Raw genomic sequence first — 22,077 nt, forward strand, 5'->3', positions numbered from 1 at the left:
TCCAAAAGTACTTTATTGATTTTATTTTTGGATTAAAAAAAGACTTTTTCCAGCCACTTTAATTACAATACAAAACGCACCGTTTTAGTCCTTTCATCTCGTTCTCAAAAAATTCAAAATGTGGGGTCCACGTTCCCTAACGAGCAACAACCCAATCTATTATTACGCGCCTTGGCAGAAAGTTCTTTTTCTTTTTCCTTTTTTCGTAATTCAAATTCAAAGCTAAGGTCAATACCGTCCTATTGAATTCCCTTTCAATTAACTTCTTTCAGCCCCGTAAAACGCCCGCCCAAACGAGCAATCTCAAATCTGGGAACTACGAAGGGCATCAGCTCTCAAATCGCAAGGGGAGCTTTAGATGTACGTTACGAAACTACACTTTCATTCCGATTTTCTTTTTCTTTTCTTCTGTTATTGTACCTTTCTTTTTGTTTTTTTGGAATGTGATTTTGTTGTTTTTGTTTTGGTGTAGAAAATGGCCGCATTGAAGGCGGCGTATGCAGAGGTAATACTGAACACGGCAAAGGAAGCAGCGGCGAGAGTGATAATTTCGGAGAAAAGAGCAGCGTTGTTTCAGCAGCAACTGGATTGTTCCAACAAGGAGTCGCTTCGTTTGCTTCTTCAGTTGAAACACATGATCGACGACAAGGTACATTTAGAAAGAACAGAGAATGAAATCAAAACAATTAGCTTTTGGAAAGAACTTTGAATTCCTTTAATTACATAGTTTTAGCCCACAAAAACATTTATAATATTACTCCACTTTTTGAAAAAAGAGCTTATCCTCAAGCTCGAACTTGAGATAATTTTGGCGAAAAGTATCTTCTTCAAGAATATTTGGCATGTTTCCTGTGTTTACACATCCATCAATCATCATTGTAATTGAATCATAGGCAATTATATTAGATTAACCGACGACTATCATACCATTACTCCTCACTATAGCTGGGAAAATAGTTCCGAACTCAACAATTGAATCGTATTAAATTCGAGTTTGAATATGAAAATTAAAAAAAAAAAAGTCTAAAAGAGTCTGAGCCTAAAATATTTTAATTCGTAACATATCTAAACTCAAAAAAATTCAAACTCGAAAAAACTAAATTCAAAAAAATTCAAACTTAAACTGATCCGAGTTAAAAGGAAATCTAATCCAAATCCACCTGAACCCGCCTATTTGTCAGCTCTATTTCTCATTACTAATAGTTGAAACCAATATTGTCATGGACCTTCAACTTTTTTCTCATTTATGAGCACCATCAAATAATTAGGAAAGAGCCATAAATAATATAGTAAAAAGGATTAATAAAATAATTTCTCCTAACTCAAACAAATCTAATAGTTTATTACTTTCTGTTCAATTAAGCTTTAAAAAAGCCAAAAAAAAATACAAACCTTAATTGGAGTAATGGTCTTTCCTAAGTTGGGCCCAGAAAGCAATCATAATAGCTTTTCTCCCTTTTTGTTTTTTTCTAATTTGTTTTGGCAATAAATATAGCAGTCTCAAATTCTTCCTCACAGACGATTGAAGCAGAGACAACATCCTTGAACCAAAAGAGAAAGATTGATGAGCTAGAAGCGCAGCTGCATGAAGCAGAGGATATTATAACAGATCTTAGAGTGGAATTAAATTGTCTACGGGATAAGCTTAAAATTGCAAAGAAAACTCAAGCGAAGCCTTTTAGTGGAGAAATCATTAGTGGGGATGCAACAGCTTCTTTAAAATATCCAATAACTAAGCCCACTGTACAATCTCCGTTGAATTCAGGATATGTGACTGTTGCAGAATCTGACATGAGGGAGAATGTATTCAATCATGGATATCTTCATAGATGCTGCAATGCTACAAAGCAAACTGGTCAACCTAATGTGTCTCATGTTGAGAGTTATTATCATCATAGCTCTGACTTGACCACCATATTTATGGCAAGCAAGAAGCAAGTGCTGTATACACAGAGAACTTGTGCTCCTCAGAGAAACTTGGAGATGAAACACACAATCAATGGAAATGTTAAACCATATGAAGATTCTCACACTGTATCCTCCATCAGGGTTGGTAATGTTGATCGAACAGAAAGCTATACAAAATCAGAAGAAGAATTCCAGCATAAAAGCAGCAGTCATGAAGATATTATGACCGTCTATAATGGAAAAGTGAACATATACAATCAGCTCACTGAGCCTTATCAGTCATCATTAGTTCCTAGCTCTTCTGCAGTCTGCTTTAATGTTGATTCAAATGAAAGTGACTTGAAAACAGGTGAAACCGAGATCAAGATGAAGCCGTTGACCCGTTTGGGTCCTGGACCAACACTTATTAAATGTAAAGTGGATCCTGCATCAAACGCAACTGATGAGTCTTCGGCTATGGTGGATAGAACCAACGACAGCATCCACATCAGGAAGCGCAAGAAGGAATCCCTTGGGAACACAGATGAAAAGACTTGTAAAGGGAGAAGTTTAAAAAGGAGGGCTGGGGCTGGGGAGAAAGAGAACAGTTTACAAGAAATTTCCAAGTCTAAATTGGTTAATGAATGCTCTAAGGAGAGTCGACGACTGGCTCAGGTTGCTCACCAGGTTGGTTTCCTTTTCTCCATCTAACTCTCTTATTCATTGTGTTGCTGCTGTGATTTATGTTAATTGGAGTTATGCATAAGTGTTGGATACATGGTTTAATTTTATTTAAGTTTCTTTATGTATTTTTGTGGTTTTCTGAAAGATTATATCCTTATACATATATCCATATTTAAATATACATAGAATATAAGTACTTAAATAATGCAAAGTCCAAATAACATATACTATATTTTCGTAAGTGTTAAATGGCTTTGAGACTGTGTCAAAGAATTCCATATGCTATTATACAGCCCTGATGATCACCTTTCACTTATTTGCTGCAGCTCATTTCTTTATCAGGCAAAAGATGGTAATTGGTGGATTAGTTTAACATTAATCTAACCAAACAAAGGAATGTTTGAAACTGTAGGTGTTTCCTGAGGAATTCCTTTTCAATGAAAGGTGAGTAAATGCTTGATATATTATATTCCATAGTTTGTCTATTTGGCCAAAACTTTTATTCATACTTGATTTGTTTCTTTCGATTTCTCAAATACTATTTGAAATCTGAATTTTTGTTTTGAGTTTGTTGTATAGTCAATTAAATTAGATAAAACAGGACCCCAAATATGTGAGCTTTTGTTTAATCTTTTAACATTAGTATACAATAATTTGAAAAAGATTATATAGATATAAAATTATATTGTTAAATAACATTTTAATAGTTATACATATAAAATGGGATAAATATTAAAAATATACATTAACTTTGATATAATTTATAATGTAATAAATCAATTTTAATTTAGTACATTTGTATTTATCAAATTTTAATTTTTGTTTTATTTTCACATTTTGCTAACCCCATTATTTATGTGGTACAATTTTTCATTAAGCCATGTGAAAAGTGTTGACATAGTATTTTATAAGGTTAAAAACAAACAAATAAATTTAAATTCTTTCCACTTAGATTAAAAGAAAAAACAAATCTAAAAGGGTTTCTTATTTCCTCCAAGAAATCTATATTTTTAATATAGGTGGAAATAATTTAAATTTTTTGTTTGTTTTTAATATCATAAAATGTCATGTCAATAATTTTGATAACTTAACCAAAAATGACGTGCTACATAGATAACAAGTTAGTAAAATACATCAAATTAATATTATACAAAATTCATATTCAATTTTGATATTTATCCTTATAAAAATCAAACTTTTAAAATTTTAGCCTTTTAGACTTAATTGAATAAGTGTTTATTTGAGTAATTACCATATATATGCAAGAGACTTTTGTGGTTTTGCAAAACACATTAATATGGCATTTAGTGATTGTTATATATAATTTTTAAAAGTTAATTAATTCCAACATGGAATTTATAAAATTAAAACAGATAAAAGAAAGTTGATTTAAACAAAACGAAATTTTAAACAAAAATATAATATCTTCATGTATATAAAGTGTGATGTTGAGAATTCTTTTACTCATTATATTTACAAGTGCTAGTTTTGTTTAAGTTTATTTTATATTTGCAAAACAAAAATCGAATGCGTATAATTTGATATCAAATGACTCGATAGAGTGGGATGACGCAGGAGGTGTTTGTTGTTCTTGCAATGAAAAAACACCAAGGTGGACTTCTTGGACAAAAGCAAATCCAGGAGAATGTTTATGTGTGTCCAATATACCAGATAAAATTTATATGTTCTAATAAAACTGTATTTTAAAACATATGTTGTTAATAAAATTGAATGCTTATCAGATTATGATTTTTTTATATTGTTCATGTTTTTTTTACAGTACATATATAGGATTCATGGTTGTTCTTCTTAACAATGTCATCTTCAATATTTGAACTTACATTTTCTCTTGTACAATGTATCTTATCATTACACCCAATAGTTATTAATATAAAATGATTTTAATATAGTGTAACACTTCATTTATTTGTGGGATTAAATATGTGGATTTTATGCATGGCAGAAATTATTTTGGAGTTGAAAATATGATAAATTTAATAAGTTAAGTAACAAGGTATCGTATTTGAAAGATAATGCGTTGTTTGATGTTAAAGCTGAAATTATTGAAGAAAATGTTCAATTAAAGAATAAAGTTTCTAAATTACTGTTAAAATTGAAGAAAGCGAATGACTCCAATGGTGGATATATTTGTAGTACTTGGAAATGAAATGTCATTGTTGCTAGCTTTTATTATACTGATGTTGTATATATCTTTTGCAATGGTGTGAAAAATGCAACGCCTAATTATCCCTATCATATAAAGAATGTCACAGTCATCATCGAATTGATTCAAATGATCAATTATACAATTAAAACTTATTTAAATACAAGATAATATCATGCAATTAACCATTACATGCATTAATGGATCATTATTAACATAAATTTAGCTTGAACAGGTTTTAAAATATCGAATGAGGGCTCAAAATACGAAATTTGGAACTAAATTTTGATACCTAGGCCAATGTATCAATACAAGGACCCATGTCTTGATACTCTCGAGACACAAAGGTCATGTCTCAAGACTTGCCTCCCTTAAAAGCAAACTTTAGCTATTAATTTCAAATGTCTCGAGACTTAACCCACTATGTCTCGATACATACATGCTATGTCTTGAAGCATGCACTTAGAAATGCATGCTCAGTGCAATTCATTCGTCCTATTTTGAGATATATTTGTTTTGTCTCAAGACACAAACTCAAAAATGCAATTTGAAACTAAAGTCTCAAAGTCAAAATAATAATCAGAAAACCATTACATCCAAAGTTTAACTCAAATAATAAGTTAAGGCGACGATGATCAAAATATTATAGAATCTCAGTTGAATATAAGTATAAAAATGAGTAATTGGTTAAAAATCTAATTTTAATTTTAATTTATTTTATAAATAATGCAATTTCAACATTAAATTTTGTTCCAAAGGCTGATTATTTTTTAATATTTGTATATAAATTTTGTCATTTTAGAAAATGATAGGAGGAGGAGGATTCAAGAATGCGAACGTTCAGGCCTAATATATATGAAAACAAGTGACAACTTTTTGAGTTTTCCTTTTCAATAACCTCCTTTTCTTACCAAACATTCTTTTCGTTTATTACATAAAAACAAACAAAAGGTATGTTTGAATAAGGAATATGTTGCTTTTTGCATTTAAAATACAATCATGGAGAAATGGGAGATGTAGGGTCATTTTCCTATGATGGTGCGGTCTTACAAAGCAAGGCGTGCTATCAACCTTCACGTTTCCGATCATTCGTTGCTGTCATAAACCTGAAAAAATCTGATCCTCTCTCTCTGTTTTTGGTTTTAAAAAGGCATGTGAGTTTAATCTCTGATTTTTTGTTTACCATTTGTTGTGAGAATGTATAATTAGAATTACAAATAATGTACATTCCATTAGAATAAATTGAATAGTAAGTGGAGTAGAAAAAAAAAATTGTATTTCTGATATTAATTCTGAGTTGAATTTCTTAATACCCTTATCCAGTTCTATCCCTTATAAAAAATATTTATTATAAAACACAAAATAATGAGATTTTAACAAAAAGAAAATCAAAAGAGAATCCACATTGGGGCTCAGCCCTCCTTAAAGTGGAAAAATTTTCATTTAGAATCTTTTATAGTTTATAAAGTTTTAAATTAGTAATGGTAAATTACACTTTAGCTTCTAAAATAAAAAAAATTAATTTAATCATTTAAAATTATAAAATATAAGCTATTAAAATGATAAAATTACATTTTTACTATTGTAAAAATATATAATTTAATTCGACCCTAAAAAATTTTATAACTTCACCTCTATAATTATTCAAGATAAGATTCGAACTTGAAATCTTAAGTATACCAAAACATTAACCTTATCCACATTAACCAAAAGTTTATATAATCCAATTTCAATATAACATATAAAATGAGTAATTGATTAAAAAATATATTTTTAAAAACTATTTTTTTATTTTAATTCAGTTTTATAAATAATGCAATTTCAACCTTTGATGATTAAGTAAGACGTTTATTTAATATGTAAACTTTTCAATAAATCGATATGATGATAAAAGAAATAAAATAGAATAGACTTTTCCTTGAAGCATTCCATCTTTGCCATTCATACATTACAACACTTTTACATGTTTTCTACCTATCAACCATTATGCTATGTTTCCCATTTCATTACTAACATAATATGATGGTAAAAAATGCACGATGAAAGAGAAAAGAATAATGATAATGTTATTCAACATGTTCTGTTTGTCATTTTATTTCTTAAATAATGTGCTACTAAATGTTGTACATGTGCAATTGAAATATATACTCATACGCTATTCGATAAAAGTAAATTAGAAGTCTTTATATTAAGAGTTAAATTGCATTTTACTTTTTCTACTTAAAATGAATAAATTAGTCCCTCTATATTAGATTAAAGAACAAATTAATACTTTTGTTAAAACTTTCATCCATTTATGCCGTTAACCGTTAGCATGAGTTACACATAGCATGTCACATGTCACTGTCTAGTTATTCCGTCAGTTATGTAAGATTTTAACAATACAAATAGATGAAATTTTTAATAGAAAGGATTAATTTACTCTTTAATTTAATGTATAGAGAATAGTTTACCTATTTTTTAAATAGAATGGACAAAATATAATTCGACTCCTAATACAAGAACTTTCAAAATATTTTTACCGATGTCATTCAAACTTAAAATACAATGTGAAATAAATATAGAATGTTAGAATATAAATGTACATCTTTGATTCAATAAAATATCACATAAGCTTTATATCTATTTAAGAAAACAAACAGATTTGAAACATAGGATAGTGGAATGTTTCGCAACTCCATTGATATGCTCAAAAACCGAAAGACCAAAAAGCTGTTGGAAACATGATTTTAGGCCCACTGGTCAGCACGCCAAGCCCTAACACACACATACTTACATGACTAAAAATTAAAATGCAGCAATCATAAGGTAACTTTATTGTTACTGAAAAGTTTATATCTATGTTTTCTTGTCTCCCTTTCCCTTCCCATGCCATGTTTTGTCTCTGATTTTCACAGCTGGTGGTGCCAGATGATTCCCATGGCTTCCCATTTTAACCCTAGTTTCAAGGTAAAATTGTAATCTCCCATTTTATATATATATCGTCAATTTGATCATCTCCAACATGTAAAAAGAAAAAAGAAAACCCAAGAAATTTTCAAGAGAGAAAAAGTATGGAGGAGAAGAAAGAAAATGTGAATACAGCTTTGTTTACAGCAGGAATAGCTGTTTTACTGGTATGTTTGAAACGTGCTCTACTGTTGTCTCTAGTTCAACAATGGCGAGCTTGGGTGTTTCTTGTGTTAAACCTTGTGCTTTTGGCTATTTTTTTCACTTCCATGACCCCAAATTCAAGTCAAATTAGTCAGCAAGAAATGAATAAAAATGAGGAAGAAATGAAGAAGAAAAGAGGAAATTTCAATGAAGCTGAAGCATGTGCAGAAGACCATCAGGTCAGCAATTCAAAGCAAATAAGCAAAAGTAAAGAAGTTGAAGATCTAGTAGAGAAAGAAGTGGTGGTTGAAGAAGAAGAAGAAGAAGAAGAAGAAGAAGAAGAAAATATTGAGACATTAAAGCTGTCAAAGGAGGAATTGAATGAGAGAGTTGAAGCATTCATTGCCATGTTTAGACAGCAGTTAGCTTTAGATGCAAGAAAAGGAAGAAAACAAGCTGATTTCAGCAAGAAGAAACACACCAACCTTTCATCTGATAGAGTAAATCGTTTCGTTTTGAAAGTTGAGGGATAATTGAATTTGGGTCTAACTTAATTGATTTATTCAATCAATTTTAAGAGGTATTAGTCAGTGAATTTTTGGATTCCAATTTTAATATATATATATACACACTCAATTCTCTCCTTATAACCTCTTTTTGCATAAAAATAAAAAATAAAAAATCTTCATGCTTACTTTAATTCCATGTTAAAATTTAAATTGTTGCTTGATTTACAAGGAACAAGAAGCTTATATGATGGCCAAAATACTACTAATGAACTCATCAAAATTTGCAATTTTTTCTTACATTCTTTTCAAGGAAAAAGTAAAATCAAATTTACAATATCAAGATAAAACAATTGATAACAAATACTTCACAAATTTAATTTATATTATTTTCCCTCTTTTCCATTAAATTGTGAAATAGCCACTCCTAAAATCTTAGTAACTTTGAGATGAATACATATTTTGGTACTACATTTTAAATTCCAAAATGCTTTTGGATATAGGATGAGAAGACTGGTGGGCTATTTGGAGAAGGTTGGGGTCGATTCTTTTTTAGTTTTCTTACCCTTTAATTAGCCCACCAATAAACCCAAGGCTGATTTTTGGAATTAGTAAATTAACTAAGAAAGGCAAGCCCAAACTTTGACAAAAATAAAATAAAATACTCCACTTTGATGAGAAGTATTCAAATTTTGGTTAAAACTAAATTAACCGATCAAACCAATCTAATTTAATTAATCAATCAGTTATCTGATCTAATTTGGTCGGAGGACGGTTAATAACTTTTTGGAAGTTTAGTTATCGATTAATTCAATTCGAAATCAGGTAATTAATTAAACTTAACAATTAATAATACAAATTACATATAATTTCAATTCAGATAATTCGGTCAAATGAACATTATTACAATTTTTTTATTTTTTTTATACTTGTTTTAACCAAAAAAACAAAAACATATAAATTTCAGTTAACCGACTGAATTAGCAAAAATATTTCGATTTGGTTTTTTTTTTGAAAAAATTTCAGTTCGATTAACGGTTAAAAGATCAAAAAGCTTAATTAATTTGATTAATACTAGTTCAATTCGGTTTGCTGAATGGTTAATTGTTTGAACACCCTTAACTTCAATTGGTGAAAGTTAGTCTTATAGAACCCAGTTTGTCTTCGAAAGAAAATTTTGGTAGAATAAATTGCTTTTGTTCATGGAGTTTAAAAATTTCACCAATAGATTACTATAGTTTAGAGAAACTTTTCAGGATATTTTTTTAATTTAGTTTGACGATTCAAGTTCAGGATTTATGATTACTCATTTCAACAATATTATCTTTAAAATTAAAATCTATATTTTTCATTGAAAGTGCAATGTATCTTACTATTATAACCAACACTTGTTGATCTTTCCATAATTTTTCCCCTTATAGTGAGTCTTGAAAATTATATTTATATATAAATTAAGTTTTTTTACAATAAAATTATATCTTAATTATTTTAACATTTTGTATTAATAATTTTATCAATCTAATAAAATGATAAAGGAAGGAATCCATTTACACCACTTTAATTTTATACCTTTTCATATATTTTTGTATAATTAATATTTTTATGATCTAACCGTCATATTTTAAATTTCATTCATTAAAATTATGCATGTTAAATTCAACGTAAATTATAAATTTCTAACTATTTACTTTATCTTTAAAACTTTCAACTGTTCAAATATTAATTGGACAAAATATATTAAATACAAGTAGATTTCTCTACAAAAATAAATTTATTGATATAATAGATATGTAATAATATAAAATACATTTAGTTTGTTCACTGCTAGTGGACTTAAAAGGATGTAAAATGTTAGTTTTAATTATTTTATTATTTTAATACAAAAAATTGTACCATTTTAAACTCATTTAAAGAAATTTTTATAGAAAGTAATTATTCTAATATTAAACTTAAAATGTAAATTGAGTTTTAGTTTAGTTAGCATTAACATTGTTGCTAGTACAAGAGGATTTTGAGTGTACAAAAGCACTGTATCCTCTTATTTAAAGGTTGGAAAAAAGCTATGGATAGTTCTAAACATTGTATCAAAAAACAAACACTAAGAATCGTGATACTACACTCATATAATATATATAAAAAAACTTAAAAATGTTTTACATACACCTAAATAATGAGGGTTCAAAAAAATTCTTAATTCCAAATCAATCTAATTCTAATTTCATCCTTAGTCTCTTTTTTCACACTAAAAGAAGATTATTTTGTCATCCCTAGATTGGTCCCAATGAATAAGGACAGGTAAAGACTCATCCATCAAAATAATTAAAATGAGAAAGACATATATCTACAAAGAGCAGAATATATCATTTTCATCTTGTTAGAATGTAAGCACCTCATTAATGCCTCTTTGTCTCATCTCAATGGACAATATCCCTTCCCCTTCTCAATATTAATAAGTAGTAAAAGAAATAAAAAAAACATAATCTATAAAAATTTTCATCAATCCATAAAAAAACAAACTCTATGTAACAAAATACTATATATGTCATATTTTCTATTTTGAATATCAGTTTTTCTTTTTATTTTTGGTGGGTCTTTGTGAAATTTCATATGGATGGCATTGAATCCTAATAAGCAAAACAAAGTAAGATTGTTAGGTGAATTTCGAATTACACACACAAAAAAAAAAATAGTCTCATAAACTTTATTGGTTTATTTTAAAATTTAGACTTAGTGTTATATTATTAATTATTATCAATTCACTGACCCGCTAATCCGTTAAGTTTTGATTCATATTTTGTATAGATTTACAGATGCGTAGTGCTCGCACATTTGTAGTATGAGCGAGCCTAATATGAGGATGTGTAATATATAAAATGAATTCACTTACACGTGGTGTAAAAATTGTGTATGCAAATCCACTTTGAGTATACACGTATTAACCTTATAATAGAGTACGTGTCATCGTGCATGAAAACCTATTTAACATATCACATATATAAATAGTGACCGTATTATATTAATACACAAAATTAATTCATATGAAAGGACATACAACAGAAAAACTCTCAACAACTTAAAACTTATATATTAAAATATAGGCATTTAAGTAAAACATCTCAACGTCAAAGAAATTAACTAGAAAAGTAGCTAAAAATATGAAAGATTAATGTAAATAATTTCCAATGAAATATTTGATGGTTTTGTTGCTTGAATCTTTTTTGCAAAATATTTTTGATAAATATTTGTTTTTTTTATATTTGAATTTAGATATAAAATATATTTTTCCAAAAACATGAATTATTTAAAATAATAATTTTATCTAGAATGCTGACATCAAATTTATAGTTGTATCTAACCTTTCAGACCTTAATCGAAAACTGAACTTGATGGATACTAGCTATAAATTAAATTGAGTGAAAAGACTATTATCCAAAAAAGTAAATTACATTAGTGGTGGCCCAATTATGTTCAATTTTTTAATTATCTAATAAAAAAATTTAAAATGGTTAATTAAATTTTTTAGTCCTTTATCGGTTAAGTGTGGTTAAATTTTTAAAAGTAAGGTCATAGATAAAGAATTGGTATAATAATAAATTTAATTTTTAATTTTTAAATGTTATATTAATTTAGTTATAATTTTAAAAAATTAACCTTTAACATTATCATATTATCTCTTTCCAATTCTAAAAGAATTTAAAAAAATATAGAAAATATAATTATTTTCTGAAAATCTAAATATATAAAATTAAAAAAATAATCTACTCTTAAACCCCCAAAAATCTAAGTTCTAATAATTATATTCTTCTTATTCATCTTGTTATTTTTGTTTCTTTAATTTAATTCTAATAAATTCTAAACCCCAAAACCTTCACCTTGACTAGTTTACTTAACCCAACCCTCCACCCATCGTCACAACTCTCAAAAATAGATTTGGATTTTTCTAAAATGAATAAAAAAAACCCACAAAATTTTAAACTCAAAAATTGATTTAGAAATTTCTCTTTTTTCTTCTTCTAAGAATGTGAGTTTTCTTATTAGAACTTTGTTTGCCCCTCTTTCCCTCACCAAAGGTGACATTCGTGTTGATTTTGGACCCATCATCCTTGATCTCATCGATCAAGAGTCTAACCCGGAGCCTAAATCCAAGGGGCAAATTTCTTCCCAGAAACGGTCAATTTTTGATAAAGTTGATGAATTGACTGAAAATCATGGTTTTTTAATTGAAAATGCAAATGGATTTTCAAAGTCGAAAGTGAAAAGTAAAGATTCAAATGGGTTATCGAGTTTAGGGAAGAAAAAAGAAATCGAGAATAATTTCGATGGGGGGAGACAAAAGGATGGAGTGTGACAAGATATTGAGATTTTGAAGAAACAAATGGTGAAAAACTTGGTAAAGAAATCGAGTCAATTAGAATAGCTTCGACTTTTAAAAGGAAATATAAAACGAAAAGTGATAAAGAAAAGCAAAAGAATTGGGTGAGAAAAAACTAGATGATGCCAATTCATATGCCAAAGTTTTTTTTTTTTTGTTTTTGAAAAACAGGAAACTAGGGATATGAGAGTCAATCAGGAATTTTTTTGGGGTTTAGAACTAAATTAGATTTCTAAAAAGTTTTATATTTTTTGTTTTTATATTTACAGATTTTAATTTTTTAAAATATATGTATGTTTTATATTTTAAAATTTTAAAATTAGGATCAAATTGAAATAATATGTAAATATTAAAAGTTAATTTTAAAATAATAATTAAATTAAGAACATATGTAAAAGTGACCTTATCCTCCCGTTAGAAACATATCTGTACTTAAGAAAAACAAACCCAATTAAAATGAGTGAATGAACATTTTAAATTTTTTTATAATTAAGTTAAAAAATCCAGAAAAAAAAAAGATGACAAAGTATAACCATATGTACAAAAAAAGAAAAAAAAGAGAGCCGTAACCATGATTTTTATTTTTGTTGACAAGATGGTGATATGATATCCAAAACAAACCACACAAGTGGAAGGTGTAGTCATAACTGATATGGGCCAATGCTGCTCTTTTGGACTGATTGTGATTGAGACTCGATTTTTGGTAGATTCAATAATCTATATAGGTACGTATATGCATATTTTGTATTTTTTCCATATTAATTCTATAAATATAAGTACGACTCAATTTGTTAGATAGGCTTTTATCGTTTTCAGGAAAGATAGATTAAAATCTTAAATTCAAATATAATATAAAAATATTTTTTGATACATTAAAGGTAATATTTTTTAAATCTATAAGTGAGATTAAGAAATTGACATGTCTTATTTATTTAATTTTTATTCATCTCTAATATAATATAATATGATATAATATTTTTATTTATTGTCATAGCGAGAATCATGATGTTTAATTTGTGGTTGGAGTCGGGAACTGCAAAATGTTCCCATATATTGACCATTGTAAAACCAAGATACCTAGAAACAAATAAATACATTCATTTATGGCAATCAATTGTTGAATTTATATATATTCAGCTATAGTTTAGTCATAAGAATAATTGGTCTGCACGAAAAGGAATGAATCTGATGAGAAATAGAAAAAATATCTGAGAGAGAATATATAATGTTTAAGTTGAATAAATAAATGTAATGAGAATCAACTCAGTTTAATCAAAGTCAATTATAAGAGTTGATGAAACATCATGCCATCTTTTTTATGCTTTTTTTTTTCTTGAATTCATGGGGGTCAATCTTAAAAAATGAATAGCTAAGGGAAAACCAAGTTAAAAGAAGTTAAAGTCCTTCAAGATTACATTGCTTATGTCAATCATCATTCTATAAAGCATTTGCTCATCAGGAAGTTGATATCGGTCCAGTTGATAAGTTCTTTTACAAGTTTTTATTTATGTTAATACTAAATACAATTATTTAATTTTAACATGATATGATACTTTTGTTTTAACATGAAAACTAAACAATTTGATGTATTTTAAATTTAAGATTGTTGATATCAAGAAATGGTGTGGAAGAGATCATGATGACTATGGGAGACAGTTTATCCTACTCGCGGAAAGTCTTACTCTATCAATGATGAGAGGTTGAGGTTTGAAGGAACGAAGGAGGTGATGAGAGAGACAGGAGTTAAATGTGTTAAGTAAGAGAAAGAGTATTTCTACCCTTCCACAGGTGAGAGAGGGCTTATATAGTTGGATATGATAAGCCAATTGTCCCTTTCCAAAATCTTTGTTAAGTGGAACTATAACATCACTTAAGTTATAAGGTATGTTAGTAACAAGTGATAGTCATTTTCTTTAAACGATTTATATATCACAAAAATGATTAACTTATATGTTTCTGAAACTTTAACATAATAAAATTCGTACTCTAACATGGACTAACGGAGCCAATGCCTAATAAAATGACGGAAGTAGTACAGTCAATAACTGAACCCCTATTTAAAAAAAAAAATATCAAAAGGTTAGTTTAAATAATTTATTCATGGCAAACATCAATAAAACTAAAAATGACTTGAGAAAGAATAATGTGCATTGAGTACTTAGTTCCATTTTAGTAAAATCTTTACGAAACCAGGTTTCGTTTTTCTTGAGATTTTGAAAATGTTTAAAGAAAATACTACATTAAGATAAATTAATATAATTCGACATGAATATATCAACAAATCATATATATAATATGAGTACCCCTTAAACATAATTATAAAAAAGAAACCAACCAAATATATTAATAATATAAAATTTGAGTTGGACATGAAATAAACTTGTCACGTTACAAATACACAAGACATACGTGACCAGCACTACCACCTAACAGCTCTAATAATCAAACAAAAAAATTTTCTTGATAGAACATTGTGAGGTCCCATTTTTTTCATTTCATTTTATTTTATTTTTTTTGGTTCCTTGAGATTTAGGAAATTCAATCATATGCCCAAGATATACGATGAAGGTTCTCATCATCCTTCAAAGCCTTGACTTTTCATTGTAACTGTTTTTCCCAGTCTCGCTCTCTCATATACTTCAATCTCTTGGGATTATCAAATAAAATTATATGCCTAAACTTCGGGGGTTTGTCTCATTGTTTTAAACTGTTTTTTTCAAGCTTATCTATTAGGTTTACCAGGCGATGAACACTAAGACATTCAACAGGGAAAACTATATTTCTTTGGTTTTATCATAGATTGAGATCGGTGAAATCAGGAAGAAAGCAACAGAAGTTGGACTAAGTTTATTACAGTCCTCCTTGTTTTATGGAAGAAGAAATTTGGTATGGACTTGTTTTTCATTAGGAGTTACAATGAATGACAAGAACCCAAAGTCAAGCTCTGGGAAATTTAGGAAATGGTTCAAAAGGAAGCACAAAAAGAAACAACCTGATCCTTATTACTTGCAGGATGAACTTTCAGGTTACTTTTATGCTTGTTTTAGTTTTTTTTTTTTTGAGGTTTTTTTTTTTCACTATTGGATATGTTTCTTGCAGATGGAGATGATTTCATGGAAGACATTTATGTTAGTTCGTTAGAGATAGATCCATGCACTTCAACTAATGAGTTAAGGTGAGTTTTACAGGCTTAAACAATAAAGGAAAAAAAAAGGGGGGGTTAAAGTTCAATTTAGCTAACTTTCCTCCATGGCTCAGGATTTTTGTAGGAACTTGGAATGTTGCTGGAAGAGCTCCTGTAGGAAGTTTAGCTGTTGATTTAGAAGAATGGCTGAAACCCCAGGATGCTGTTGATATCTATGTTCTCGGGTATGAAATAATTCCAAAAATTATGTAATGCTGTTTAATCTCTGCAATCATGCAATGAACAGAATAAATCGTTGAACTGACATTACAAAAGTTTCAACCTGTAGATTTCAAGAGATTGTACCTTTGAAAACTCGAACGGTGATAGGGGCAGAAGATCCAAGAAAAGCAACAAATTGGAACCTGCTAATAGGAAAAGCACTAAACGAAAGTTCTGGTTGCCCTTGGTTGACTCCCATGTTGAATCCAATCTCAAGTGACAGCTACCATTATGTAAGAAATCCTGGTTTAGAAAAAAGAGCTAGTTTTAGTGCAATTTGTGACAATACGCGGATGAGAGGTAAGCCAATAACTCAACATCGACATCATCAGCAAGCAGTCATTGGAGGCAGCAAATACAAGCTAATGGCAAGCAAGAAAATGGTTGGTGTTTTCATAAGTGTATGGATGAAGGAGGAGTTGGTGACGAAATACAGTGTTTCAAATGTGAAAGTTAGTTCAGTGGCTTGTGGGATCATGGGTTATTTGGGAAACAAAGGTTCAGTTTCAGTTAGTATGTCAATTGAAAGGACCAGCTTCTGCTTCATTGCTGCTCATTTGGCTTCTGGAGAGAAACAAGGCGATGAAGGCCGAAGGAATCATCAAGTTTCAGAGATTTTTAAGCGAACAAGCTTTCCTCGATCAGCCAAAGATGAACATAATCTTCATCCTCTCACCATCTTAGGACATGAGTAAGTAATTCCTCTTCAAAATTGACATATTTGTAGGCAGAATATAAAATCTAAACCCTCCAGCACTCACAACTACCTTGAATTCCAAACAAAAAAGCATTATCCAGTCGCAACAATTGAACATTAATGTTTGAAGTATCATTAGGATAGGAATAACCGAAATCTATGCAAATTAGTTGTATTAACAATCCAAATTCATGAAATAAAACCTTCATCATTTTTATGGAACAGTCGGATATTCTGGTTTGGGGATCTCAACTATAGGTTATACAACTTGGAAGACAATTTAGCTAGGCATTTGATACAGAAGAAAGACTGGAAAGCACTGCAAGAGTTCGATCAGCTTCGAAGGGAACAAGAAGATGGAGGAGTGTTCCAAGGTTGGAGAGAGGGTAACATTGAATTTGCACCAACTTATAAATACTCTTCATCAAATTTTAATCGATACTCAGGTGGCGTTCCCAGCAGATCAGGAGAGAAACAAAGGACTCCAGCATGGTATATTGTGCAACCAATTAACTTTCACAGAATCAAACTCCTTAAACACAGATCTGATTCTATGAACATGATGCATGTGTCTTGTCACAGGTGTGATAGAATTCTGTGGTATGGAAAAGGAGTGAAACTTTTATCCTACTTGCGAAGTGAAATTAAGTTTTCCGATCATCGGCCGGTCTCTGCCCTATTCTCAACACAGATAGAAGTCAACAAGTCTAGCAATCCAAGAATTTTTTCCAAGGATACCATTGTTCCAAACATTATGCCTCCAGAACAGATTGTAAGTTCGCTTATTGTAATTACTATAGCCTAACTTTAGCATGTTTTTCCTAAAGTCTGTATATAAGCATATGATGATAGATCTTTCCATTACAGGGGACAAGCGGAAACTATGAAGAGGGTAAAGCTACGTTGCTATCTTTGATTGTAAAGGATACAGAAGCATCTTCAATACACACGAAAAAGCTGTAGATAAACCTTATGAAAATGGATTCAGCTAATTTATTTAACAGCGGGGCCGTCTGTAAGAAGGCATTATTATTTTACAATCTTCTTTCTTCTCCTTTCCCTCTTGTTTCTTTGGACAGAGTTCCATGACTGGTTATGGGTTAGATCCACAGATGAAAACTAGTTTCTATAATTCAATAAGTGTAAGTAATATTTATCAAGACTATAACAGTGAGCAAGAACAGAGATACATAAAACCTCTTATACAGTATGGTAAGAGATTTGTAAAAGAGAGCAGTAAAGGCTCGAGCATTAGAAATCATTTCAATTTTTTTCAATAAGAAGCTATATATATATATATATATATATATATATGAAATTTTGCTGTAAAAATCCATTCAGATAATGACACATTCTTTTGCACGTTGAGCATTAATGAACAAAGATACTAGGTATTTATATATACCTTATCTTTAGGGCACTAATTATGGCCATACCATAGAATCAACTTTCATAAATGTATAGCCCCAAAAGTTTTCATGCAAGTTATATTTAAGGACGTCAATACCATTACAGAAATGTTAGTACGTAAAAGACTTGCAAAAGATGACTTCCCATAATCCATTCATCAAGAAATTAGACCATAACTATTTCAATTTAGATAACGCTCTCTCTAAAACACCAAGGATTGAAGAATTTACAACAAGCCTAATCTTAAAATTGAACTCAACCATTTGGCAAATAAACTAATCTCTGCATAAATTAAAAAGACATAGGTGGTGTTTTTATCTTATTTTTGCTTCTTTAATCGTCAAATAATCCATGCAAAAGTTTTAAATATATGTTTAATTACAAAAACAAAAAGTAATTCTTGATTCATTCAGATACGCAAATAATAGAACCAGTGCCATTTTAGTACCTTAAACTCCTTCATCAGATCCAGCAGTGGATGTTTCATCTTGAATCAGAGCAATTCTGGCCTGCGAACAATAGAACAATTATTAAAAATATATGCAAAAAAAAAAAAGATTTAATTTTAAAACAAATTAGTGAAAATTTTAAAATAAATCTCCCTTTGTTTTCTACAGAGAATAAATGTAGAGAAGCAAAAAAAGGAAGATGGAAAAACTGCTTCGCTGAAATTCTAATCCAGTTCTCTTTCATGTTAACAGGATTTAAAAAAAAAATTCAAAAAAATACTGATATTTCTGTATTTAAAAATATTTAAAAAATTTATTTAACTTTCGCTATTATTGTTTTATCTTTTTTGTTAATTATATTTTAAATTTCTTCTTTTGATCTTATATAAGTTTCTATCCATAAATCAATGAGCTATTTCGTAAGTTTCCTATCACTTCAATTACAACATTTTCTCAAGAAAAAAAAAAGATATATGCAACTGTAAAGAGATTATTACCTTCTCTGGATTTATCTGAAGCAAGCCGATGTAAAAGAAAAGGGAGATTTTGTGGTAGACCTGTTCCCGCCATCTTTGCTTTCACTTCCTGTTTCTTACTAAAGAAAATTCAAATTTGAACAAACGAAACGAAGGCTTTTTGAAAATTAAGATCGTGGTGTGCATCTCTTACGCCTAAGTTGGGAGAAAATTACACTTAGCCCACTGTAGAAGGTTGGGCCTAAGCCTTAAATCTATTGTATTCTGTTAGGAAAAATCCGTTGTATACTTTAATACAGAAATGTTTACGGGTCGAAATAAGATTAAAAAAATTTTTAAGTTGAAGTTCTATTTTTAAGTCGGTATTGGTTTTATTATTTAAAAATTCAAAAAATATTTAAAATATATTTTTACATATATTATATAGTTTTATTATTTAAATTAAATTCAGAATGTGCAATTTATTTTTATCTAAACTCAGCTTAAATCATGTCGATCCTACCAAGCCGAGTAGACTTCTTGGTTTTTGAATATATCTACTCAGTTGCAACTAGTGGATGCCATTGCTGTAAGTGTCTATGTAAGGTCAAATTTCAGCTTGAATAAACATTTTTTTTCTATCAAAACCTATTTATTTTGTAAAATGTATTAAAAATAAATTATATTTTTATAATTAAATTTAAGTAATAATTCACCTCATATTAATAAAAAATTATAAAATTTTAGTTTTTTAACTTTAAGTTAATTTATCCAACTTAAATTTAAATTAAAAATAAAAATTATTTAAATCTAATTATAAAATATTATTATAAAAATATTTTAATATTTTATAATATATGTAAAATAATTATTTGCTAAATTGGTGATGGAAAGTTTAAACTTCACAACTAAGATTGAAATTTTGTCATGTGTCCTTAATTTGTATTAATATATATAAAGGGAGAATATTTGATACATTTGCAAGTAGAGTTTTTAGACTCTACAAGCAGAGTTAGGATTGACAAGTGTCCTATAGAGGTATAGTAAAATATTAAAAAATATATATATTTAAAAATAAAAGACACATACAATCTTTTGAAGCTGTCCGTGGAATAAAAAAAAGTACATTATCAATGTACAAAATTTTAACCTACAAATAAAATATATGATAAAATTTCAATCTCGCTTGTGGAATAAAAACTTTACACACTTATATACCAAATAATTACCGATATATAAATAATTAAAATGGATCAACAATCTAAGCCAAGTCAAATTCAAATATAAGCTTAATTGTTTTCAAAAAAAGGTAAATTACATTCAAAGTTACTAATCTATCAATAAGCTTATATTTTGGTCAGTCAACTTCAGAAAGTTACAATATGATCACTGAACTATTCGAAACTTTTTATTTAAGTCACTGGGCTGTTAAAATCATTATTGTATGACTTTCTATGTTCACATCGCCTACACTAATAAAAAACACTCATTCCTTTTCTCAGCTACAATTTAATTTTTGTTAGGAAACAACTTTGAATATTACAAATCTGCGAACCAAGATCCAAACAACTTTCTTCTCCAATCTCTAACACTGACCATCAGATCGACTTGGATCTGAAATATGTTCTTCTACTTGTTGATGGGTACTAGTCCATCATATCGATTGTCAAATCGTCCAAGTGTCTTAAATAAAAATTTTCGAATAATTCAATGACCATTTTATAAATTTTTAAAATTATATGATCAAAATTTAAATCTACTAATGGTTTAGTGACCTAGAATGTAATTTACCTTTTTTAAAAACCAAACACTGATTCCAACTTTAAAATCAAACAATGATTCAACTTATGAATAAGGGTAACTAAATTGAATAATTTATGATTGGCATCAAGTTGACTGAGTTATACCATACCTAAGACATGCGTGAAAATAAATCTTATGTGAAAAAATTATATAAAATAACAATAAAGCTTTGGTTAAAATCATAAAGTTAAGAATTTGAGATGCTTCATTCTTTAGGTTCAAACTTTGTTATTTTATATTTATTCGGGATTTGAAAAAATTTTATTATAAAATTTATATAAATGTATGAAAAACAAAAACACCTTACAATATTTATTAATTGTTTAAAATATGAAATTTTTACTTTTATAATCATATTCGTATTAAGTTGACTTAATGAAGTACTCTACTCTGAACTAGTGGCTAAGCCACAATGTAGATAACTCTAAATTTGGCGCTTTGACACATTTGGAATTGGCAACCAAGTTGAGACTCTGTAAACGTGTCAAATAGACACTATATGGTGTGTAGGGTTGGATGGGCATTGAACTCCATTAATAGTGTGTTGGAATGGCTGAAGATGGTGTGTAGAGGTTGGGGGTAGGAAAACTTGCATATGAAACTGATTTGCTCTGTAAATAAAACTGAACTGCTTCTGCTTTTATAACAAAACTGCTTTATATCTGAACTGGACTGACTTGTGTTGCTTATTTGAATCTCGGGATTCGAGAATAATCTTTCAATTGTATTTCATTTGATTGAATTTATTTTATGCAATGAGTTCATAACTCACTCTGTTATTGATTGGATTCCAGGTGGTTATCAGACTTGAACAGGTCAGCATTGCGGGAGCTCGGTCAAGCTTTTATCATTTTTCTAAATACTACTATTAGGAAATTTCATTTTCTAAGATATTATGAAGTTTGGAAAGATTTTATATTTAGTTCATTGCTGAAATTGGATGTCATGTAGTAAATGGCTCATTTTGACTGCGTTATAAATGTGGTGTTCTTAATATCATTGATGTAATTCTCTGGACTTGGTCTGGACATCTAGGCCAAGTTTGGAGTGTTATGTAACTGCCCAGTTTTAGCTAAATCAGAATAGTAGTTTCGAAACCACAAATCTGAGGTCAAAAAATTATTTTAATATTATTTTTGGTATTTACAGCA

The 22,077-nt window shown here is 28.9% G+C and overlaps 3 protein-coding genes and 1 long non-coding RNA gene across 7 annotated transcripts; 3 read left to right on the plus strand and 1 right to left on the minus strand.

Annotated features, from left to right (window-relative positions):
• The first annotated feature begins 211 nt into the window (after nt 1-211).
• Nucleotides 212-4,330, plus strand: LOC108455627 (uncharacterized). Of its 3 annotated transcripts, none has more exons than XR_008270980.1 (5): nt 212-360; nt 473-649; nt 1,519-2,574; nt 2,898-3,015; nt 4,132-4,330. XR_008270980.1 is itself a non-coding variant. In XM_017754168.2 (4 exons), the coding sequence occupies exons 2-4, from the start codon at nt 476-478 to the stop codon at nt 2,925-2,927; spliced, it is 1,260 nt and encodes a 419-aa protein (XP_017609657.2). In that variant the 5' UTR covers nt 212-360; nt 473-475; the 3' UTR covers nt 2,928-3,169. The 3 variants fall into 3 exon arrangements, 1 of the variants encoding a protein (XP_017609657.2); XR_008270979.1 differs by having other exon boundaries at nt 4,147-4,330; XM_017754168.2 differs by lacking the exon at nt 4,132-4,330 and having other exon boundaries at nt 2,898-3,169.
• A 3,318-nt stretch (nt 4,331-7,648) lies between these two features.
• LOC108456195 (uncharacterized) lies at nt 7,649-8,423 on the plus strand. The gene has a single exon (XM_017754793.2). It carries the CDS (start codon nt 7,789-7,791, stop codon nt 8,359-8,361), a length of 573 nt encoding a protein of 190 aa, XP_017610282.2. The 5' UTR covers nt 7,649-7,788; the 3' UTR covers nt 8,362-8,423.
• A 6,676-nt stretch (nt 8,424-15,099) lies between these two features.
• LOC108454766 (type IV inositol polyphosphate 5-phosphatase 7-like) lies at nt 15,100-18,141 on the plus strand. Of its 2 annotated transcripts, none has more exons than XM_017753334.2 (7): nt 15,100-15,731; nt 15,806-15,881; nt 15,965-16,075; nt 16,180-16,803; nt 17,035-17,301; nt 17,392-17,581; nt 17,662-18,141. In XM_017753334.2, exons 1-7 carry the CDS (start codon nt 15,623-15,625, stop codon nt 17,770-17,772), a joined length of 1,488 nt encoding a protein of 495 aa, XP_017608823.1. In that variant the 5' UTR covers nt 15,100-15,622; the 3' UTR covers nt 17,773-18,141. The 2 variants fall into 2 exon arrangements, with proteins under 2 accessions (XP_017608823.1, XP_017608824.1); XM_017753335.2 differs by having other exon boundaries at nt 17,677-18,141.
• Nucleotides 15,816-19,362, minus strand: LOC108454767 (uncharacterized). The gene is made up of 4 exons (XR_001866767.2): nt 19,166-19,362; nt 18,668-18,728; nt 16,197-16,355; nt 15,816-16,116 (listed from the first exon to the last, which is right to left on the minus strand). It is a non-coding gene; the product is annotated as an uncharacterized LOC108454767 (long non-coding RNA).
• Between the last annotated feature and the right edge of the window lie 2,715 nt (nt 19,363-22,077).

The sequence above is a fragment of the Gossypium arboreum genome, chromosome 9 (assembly GCF_025698485.1).
Source record: "Gossypium arboreum isolate Shixiya-1 chromosome 9, ASM2569848v2, whole genome shotgun sequence".
NCBI lineage: Eukaryota > Viridiplantae > Streptophyta > Magnoliopsida > Malvales > Malvaceae > Gossypium > Gossypium arboreum.

What these genes read in the sequence shown, in the direction of transcription:
- LOC108454766 (XM_017753334.2), top strand. Translation starts at nt 15,623, where the DNA reads ATGAATGACAAGAACCCAAAGTCAAGCTCTGGGAAATTTAGGAAATGG. An exon ending in AAACAAAGGACTCCAGCATG is followed by an intron (nt 17,302 to 17,391) that starts GTATATTGTGCA and finishes GTCTTGTCACAG; the next exon opens with GTGTGATAGAATTCTGTGGT. An exon ending in TTATGCCTCCAGAACAGATT is followed by an intron (nt 17,582 to 17,661) that starts GTAAGTTCGCTT and finishes ATATGATGATAG; the next exon opens with ATCTTTCCATTACAGGGGAC.
- LOC108456195 (XM_017754793.2), top strand. Translation starts at nt 7,789, where the DNA reads ATGGAGGAGAAGAAAGAAAATGTGAATACAGCTTTGTTTACAGCAGGA.
- LOC108455627 (XM_017754168.2), top strand. Translation starts at nt 476, where the DNA reads ATGGCCGCATTGAAGGCGGCGTATGCAGAGGTAATACTGAACACGGCA. An exon ending in AACACATGATCGACGACAAG is followed by an intron (nt 650 to 1,518) that starts GTACATTTAGAA and finishes TCTTCCTCACAG; the next exon opens with ACGATTGAAGCAGAGACAAC. An exon ending in TGGCTCAGGTTGCTCACCAG is followed by an intron (nt 2,575 to 2,897) that starts GTTGGTTTCCTT and finishes TATTTGCTGCAG; the next exon opens with CTCATTTCTTTATCAGGCAA.